Source organism: Sinocyclocheilus grahami, unplaced genomic scaffold (genome assembly GCF_001515645.1).
Source record: "Sinocyclocheilus grahami isolate Dianchi unplaced genomic scaffold, SAMN03320097.WGS_v1.1 scaffold516.1, whole genome shotgun sequence".
Classification (NCBI taxonomy): Eukaryota; Metazoa; Chordata; class Actinopteri; order Cypriniformes; family Cyprinidae; genus Sinocyclocheilus; species Sinocyclocheilus grahami.
In genome coordinates this window covers 51,966-58,816 of record NW_015505695.1, presented here as the reverse complement: position 1 = coordinate 58,816, position 6,851 = coordinate 51,966, and the positions used below count along the sequence as shown (strand labels likewise).

Below are 6,851 nucleotides of genomic sequence, written 5' to 3'. Positions count from 1 at the left end.
ATTAGCACAACACAACGGAAACAAGCCACAACAAAACTAAATTAACACAACACAACGAAATTAGCACAACAGAAACATGCCGCACCACAATGAAATTAGCACAACACAACGGAAAAAAGCCGCAACACAACAAAATTAGCCACAACACAACGGAAACAAGTCGCAACACATCAAAATTAGCACAACACAATACAATCAATTTGCAACACAACGGAAACAAGCTGCAACACAATGGAAACAAGTCGCAACAAAACAAAATTAGCACAATACAATGAAAACAAGCCACAACACAATGAAATTAGCACAGCACAATGGTAACAAGTCGCAACACAATGAAATTAGCCACAACACAATGGAAACAAGTCGCAAAACAACGAAATTAGCACAACACAATAGAAACAAGTCGCAACACAACAAAATTAGCACAACACAACTGAAACAAGCTGCAACACAACGAAATTAGCACAGCACAATGGTAACAAGTCGCAACACAATGAAATTAGCCACAACACAACGGAAACAAGTCGCAAAACAACGAAATTAGCACAACACAATGGAAACAAGTCACAACACAACGGAATTAACACAGCACAACGAAATTAGCACAACACAATGAAAACAAGTCACAACACAACAAAATTAGCACAATACAATAGAAACAAGTCGCAACACAACAAAATGACCACAACACAACTGAAACAAGCCGCAACTTCGTTGTGTTGTGCACTACTGGACTCCCGTAAGAAACAGGGCTGCGTTTCTCGATAATGATTGATCTTAGTGTTTAAGAGCTGTTTCTGTGAGTCATTTTACGAACATTCATTATTGTTTCACATACGTTTCCCAAAAATGCACTTAACACAATCACAACAACGAAATTAGCACAACACAATGAAAACAAGTCACAACACAACGAAATTAGCACAACACAACTGAAACAAGCCGCAACTTCGTTGTGTTGTGCACTACTGGGCTCCCGTAAGAAACAGGGCTGCGTTTCTTGATAATGATTGATCTTAGTGTTTAAGAGCTGTTTCTGTGAGTCATTTTACGAACATTCATTATTGTTTCACATACGTTTCCCAAAAATGCACTTAACACAATCACTCGTACCCTGCTTTAGGTGCTACTTAGGAGTCGCTTTCCGTTTGTCAAGGGCTGAAATGTCAATTTATAGAATGGCTTGTAATTGTAGTACACGCTCGTTTATTGAAATGTTAACCTAATGCTGCGTTCCTGACAGCTCGGATATAATATAATATAATATAATAGTTATAAGTATAATATTAATCTACTAATATATAATAATGTATATTATATATATAGTAGATCAATCTTATACTTATAGATTACTTTTATACTATATAGTATAAAATATCTGTAGAGATGTTATTTCGGGGTCAAATACATGGCTGGTTTTAGTGCACGTCAGCAAGTCATTTTTTGAGTTTATCCCTGTTTTTCCCAGTCTTTGAAGCATATTTCCTATATTCCTTATTTTCCATATTTCAGTGTTAAATACTTTTAAATTGTTGTTTTGTAATAGATTTTTTTCTTTGAAAAGCAAGACAAAACAGTAAAAAGCACGTTTTGGCTATTTAATTTGTGCAGTGGTGAAAAAAATTGGCAAAATACATGGGGGAAAAAACCCCCTCAAAAAACCTTGTTCATTATCCGGCCTTCGGCCCAGTATTTCATTTTGTTCGGTTTCAGCTTTGGCCAAGAATTTTCATTTCGGTGCATCCCTACAATAAAGTACAATCAAAAGCTTTAATTATAATCACATTGCACTTGAATGAAGTTAAAGGTGTAATCTGTCGATTGTCCTGCATGTGACCTCATAATTCTTTTTATGATTTTATGTAAATGTAGGTATTTACAATTACTCCGCGTTTCTCGATAATGATTGATCTTAGTGTTTAAGAGCTGTTTCTGTGAGTCATTTTACGAACATTCATTATTGTTTCACATACGTTTCCCAAAAATGCACTTAACACAATCACTCGTACCCTGCTTTAGGTGCTACTTAGGAGTCGCTTTCCGTTTGTCAAGGGCTGAAATGTCAATTTATAGAATGGCTTGTAATTGTAGTACACGCTCGTTTATTGAAATGTTAACCTAATGCTGCGTTCCTGACAGCTCGGATATAATATAATATAATATAATAGTTATAAGTATAATATTAATCTACTAATATATAATAATGTATATTATATATATAGTAGATCAATCTTATACTTATAGATTACTTTTATACTATATAGTATAAAATATCTGTAGAGATGTTATTTCGGGGTCAAATACATGGCTGGTTTTAGTGCACGTCAGCAAGTCATTTTTTGAGTTTATCCCTGTTTTTCCCAGTCTTTGAAGCATATTTCCTATATTCCTTATTTTCCATATTTCAGTGTTAAATACTTTTAAATTGTTGTTTTGTAATAGATTTTTTTCTTTGAAAAGCAAGACAAAACAGTAAAAAGCACGTTTTGGCTATTTAATTTGTGCAGTGGTGAAAAAAATTGGCAAAATACATGGGGGAAAAAAACCCCTCAAAAAACCTTGTTCATTATCCGGCCTTCGGCCCAGTATTTCATTTTGTTCGGTTTCGGCTTTGGCCAAGAATTTTCATTTCGGTGCATCCCTACAATAAAGTACAATCAAAAGCTTTAATTATAATCACATTGCACTTGAATGAAGTTAAAGGTGTAATCTGTCGATTGTCCTGCATGTGACCTCATAATTCTTTTTATGATTTTATGTAAATGTAGGTATTTACAATTACTCCAGAGCACTCGTAGATCTACGAAGATTTTCAAGTACTACTTAAGTTACGATAGTTTTGGGATATGGTCCGCAAGTCTAAGATGATTCGTGCGATCGTTTTTACGATCAACTTAAACTTACGATGCTTTTGGGAAATGCAGCCCTGGTGTATTTATATTATATTGTGCACATGCATATTTGTAGTATATTTAATTTTATTATTATATTTTAAATAATGAAATAATTAAAAAAATAATCATTTTAATTTGAATAAATAAATAAGTAAAGTAAAGTAAAATAAATCAAATATAGTTTTACAATATGATACAAAATACAATATGACATGATTTTCCTCAAGCACAGAAACGGCACCACATACAAAAAAAGACCCATAGTGCTATTTAGTAAGTATTCATTTAGTAAATGCTTTTATCCAAAGCAAGTCACAGTAGTGGAGCAACCTGAGGTTTGCTCATCATGCTTGAGCAAACAATGGTGGTTGACCCAGAAACCGGCAAGTTTTCAAATGCTAGCCCTAAGCTTTAACCACTAAACCACCCATGCTATATATATATATTTCTACATACACTGTGCTGTTGTGTCACAGGGAGCACTGTCTGGCAGTGAAAGAGCTGTACTGTTACAAGGAGTGGCGCTCTGCTGAGGAAAGATCTCATCGAGGGTTCCCACACAGCATCACTCTCCCAGAATGCACCTCTCTACCCAGCCAACAAGCAGACCTATCCTCATGCACAGCGGTTCCTTACGTTGGTAAGCGTGACACGCTATTATATAAACATACATTTTTAGTTCTGAAAATCCTGTGATATTTTGGGGCTGATTGTCAATGATGTTCATAAAGCATGCGTCCCATGAAAACAATGGGTGTTAGTGGAAAAACTGCCACGTATTGTTCTTGGCAGGACGATGCTGTAGATTTTATTTGTTTATATGAAATGCCTCATGAGGAATGTGAGGACAGCAGACCTGTCGATGGACAAGATTACGGTGGTTTATAGCCAAAGCATGTGAGGAAGTTGGGGAAATTGGACAGCTGAGTAAATGTTCCTATCTAAATGTTTCCATGCCATCTTTGCAAGCTGTTGTCTTGCTCATGGATTGGCAAAAGTTTATGGGAAGCAGCAATGAAATGGTAATTATATACTGCAAGAGAGTGACAAAATGGACAGTCAAAATACGCAAATCCAGAGGTTTCCTTTGAAATGAAGTTTTGAATGGAGAAGATTTTGTCTCTTTTCAAAACAGTGTGGAAAGGTTTAATGCATGTGGTGGGATTCAACCTCACAGTGCTGGAAATATCAGGGATAATGGGAATATTGAATTTAGCCACAGAGGTTTGAGTTTCTTGGTTGACCGCTCTGTTTTTATCCCACTCAGGATCCCCATCTGCATAGACTTTCTGTAGATGTGATTCCTGAGTTGCGAAATGCAGAAAACTACTGTCGTAACCCAGGCGGAGAGAGTGACAGGCCATGGTGCTACACCACAAACCCTAATGTACGCTGGGAGTACTGTCTGGTGCCCAAATGTGGAGAAGGTATATAAATGTATATCTCACGAATAAATAAGATAAACTAGAACAAAGCTAAGAAAATTCTAAATTATTTTTGACTGGGGTAACTAATGCTAGATTGTCAGCTAACTCTGAAATATAGTACAAATGCTGGTCCTGGCTTATCATTATTTTTCTTTTCTTCAGTTATGAGTGTGAAGACTGCACCCTCCATTACAAAACCGGTCCAGATTTACCCACCTCCTCCTGTGTCTACAGCCTATTCAATGAGCGTTATCATCTTCATCATTTCTGGCTTCGCTGGGGCAGCCTTCTTTACTTTAGAGCCCCTGGTCTTTTGCCGATGGAGCCGTTCACCATGGTGGCAGTGAAGATGTTGAAGGAGGAAGCTTCGGCTGATATGCAGAACGACTTTCAAAGAGAAGCTGCACTCATGGCTGAGTTTGATCACCCCAACATTGTCCGTCTCCTGGGTAATGTATCTCAACTGTATGCCTTCAAAGGCTTGCACTATACATCTGCTTGAGGACTTTCCTAAAACGAACCACATCTGCTTCCTATTAAACTTATGTCCTTGCCTTAAGGGTACCACACAATTGAAAAAGCCTTAAAATAGCTTGACTTATCCATTTCAGAGTTGACCCAGTGTGTAACCCTGGATCAGTCCCCTCTGTGGCATTCCGGAACGAGATTCAATGCCTCGACCCAGTGTTAGAATAACAGAAGGATATTTTTGGTTAGGTATCAACTGTTGGAAGCACAACTAAGCCTGTCGTTTGTGTATCTGTCATGCAGGAGTCTGTGCGGTGGGGAAGCCCATGTGTCTCATGTTTGAATACATGGCCTATGGGGACTTGAATGAATTCCTGCGACGGCGCTCTCCAACTCAGCAGCCCAGTCTAAGTCGGGATACCTTGACGTGCAGCAGTCTCGTGTCAGAACCTGAGCGTTACCCACCCCTCAGCTGCCTGGAGCAGCTCTCCATTTCCAAGCTGGTGGTGGCAGGAATGGCGTACTTGTCGGAACGCAAGTTTGTGCACCGTGACCTAGCTACCCGCAACTGTTTGGTCGCCGAAAACCTGGTCGTGAAAATTGCGGATTTTGGTCTCTCGCGCAACATATATGCAGCAGATTATTACAAAGCTGGTGAAAATGACGCCATACCGATTCGCTGGATGCCACCTGAATCTATCTTCTACAACCGCTACACCAGCGAGTCAGATGTGTGGGCTTATGGTGTGGTATTATGGGAAATCTTCTCATATGGCATGCAGCCATACTATGGCATGGCCCACGAGGAGGTCATCTACTATGTAAGGGATGGAAATGTGCTCACCTGTCCAGAAAACTGCCCACAGGAGCTGTATAACCTCATGCGCTTGTGTTGGAGCACTCATCCCACTGACCGGCCTAGTTTCGCAAGCATTCACCGCATCCTGGAAAGAATGCATGACCAGATGCTCCAATCTGGTCTTTCTTGAGGATCTCTAAAGATGCAATTCAAAGAACTGAAATGCTCCAATCTTTAAGGAACTCATTAGAATCCCAAAGAGCCCTGAGGGATCTTGAAGAAGGATAAAACATTTTAAGGTATCCAAAAGAGCTGAAGACAACCCAGCAAACCTTTAAGTGCCCACAAATACTCAAGAACCCAGAGGAATATTGAGGAATGTGTAAGAAGCCTGAAATGATTGAAAAGGCTCTCACACCTTAAGGAATACTGATCCCTCAAACTCTTTGAAGATGAGATTGGTTGCATCTGTTCAAAGGATCCCAATTGTTTTCTTTCAATGAAGCAGATGTACGGCAGACATCAGATGTGCACTAGTCAAGGTTTGAGGTGATTCATATTAACAGAATCACCGGTAATGAAGGTTAACATCTGGTAATAAGGTGGATCTAGTGCAGTCACTGTAATAATCTAGACTGAAATCTCTGCAAGCAGAGACATACAGTATAAATGCCTGATATTTGTACTTTTCATCGCTTTTGGATCTATTTTGAGTAAAAATCTGAGAGTACAATGCATCTGTTAGTAACATTCTTCGAAAAAGTTAATTCAAGAAAGTGCTATAGTGCTTAAAGCTGAAAAACGTTGTCAATGTTTAATTTAAATTTAAAACGTTTAAATAGAATTGCTTATTCCAAAGTGGCACATCATCACTTTATTTTATTTTGTAACTAAATAGTTTTGTTCATTTCTCATTAATTGATATTCCAAGATACTATGTTTCTTTGTGTGTTCTCGGTTATATTTGTGAGTGAAACAATGCATCAGAAAATATTGTAGAGAAGTGTATGTAGAACATTTTTGAACAATTTCTTAAGATCATGTCTCATAATTCATTAAAAATTAACTTGTATGAATTACATGCATTTTATTATAAATTGAGACAAAGACATCTGCTTAAAATCAACTTTTAATCATTTATCTGTTTGATGGTCCCATACACATTACCAGCCAACAAACAATAAAACCTATGAAAATTAAGTAGTCACCCCTTTGTCTAGATTATAACGCTGCATACACTGAAATCACTATACATCCTGGTGC

The 6,851-nt window shown here is 37.9% G+C and overlaps 1 protein-coding gene across 1 annotated transcript in view; it reads left to right on the top strand.

Annotated features, from left to right (window-relative positions):
- LOC107554846 (muscle, skeletal receptor tyrosine protein kinase-like) overlaps positions 1–6,447 on the top strand; it is a 24,760-nt gene extending 18,313 nt beyond the window's left edge. The window contains 5 exon segments of the mRNA XM_016237485.1: positions 3,371–3,530; positions 4,162–4,321; positions 4,484–4,615; positions 4,618–4,770; positions 5,093–6,447. Coding sequence (XP_016092971.1) covers positions 3,371–3,530; positions 4,162–4,321; positions 4,484–4,615; positions 4,618–4,770; positions 5,093–5,778 — 1,291 coding nt within the window. The 3' untranslated portion in view covers positions 5,779–6,447.
- Positions 6,448–6,851: the final 404 nt, after the last annotated feature.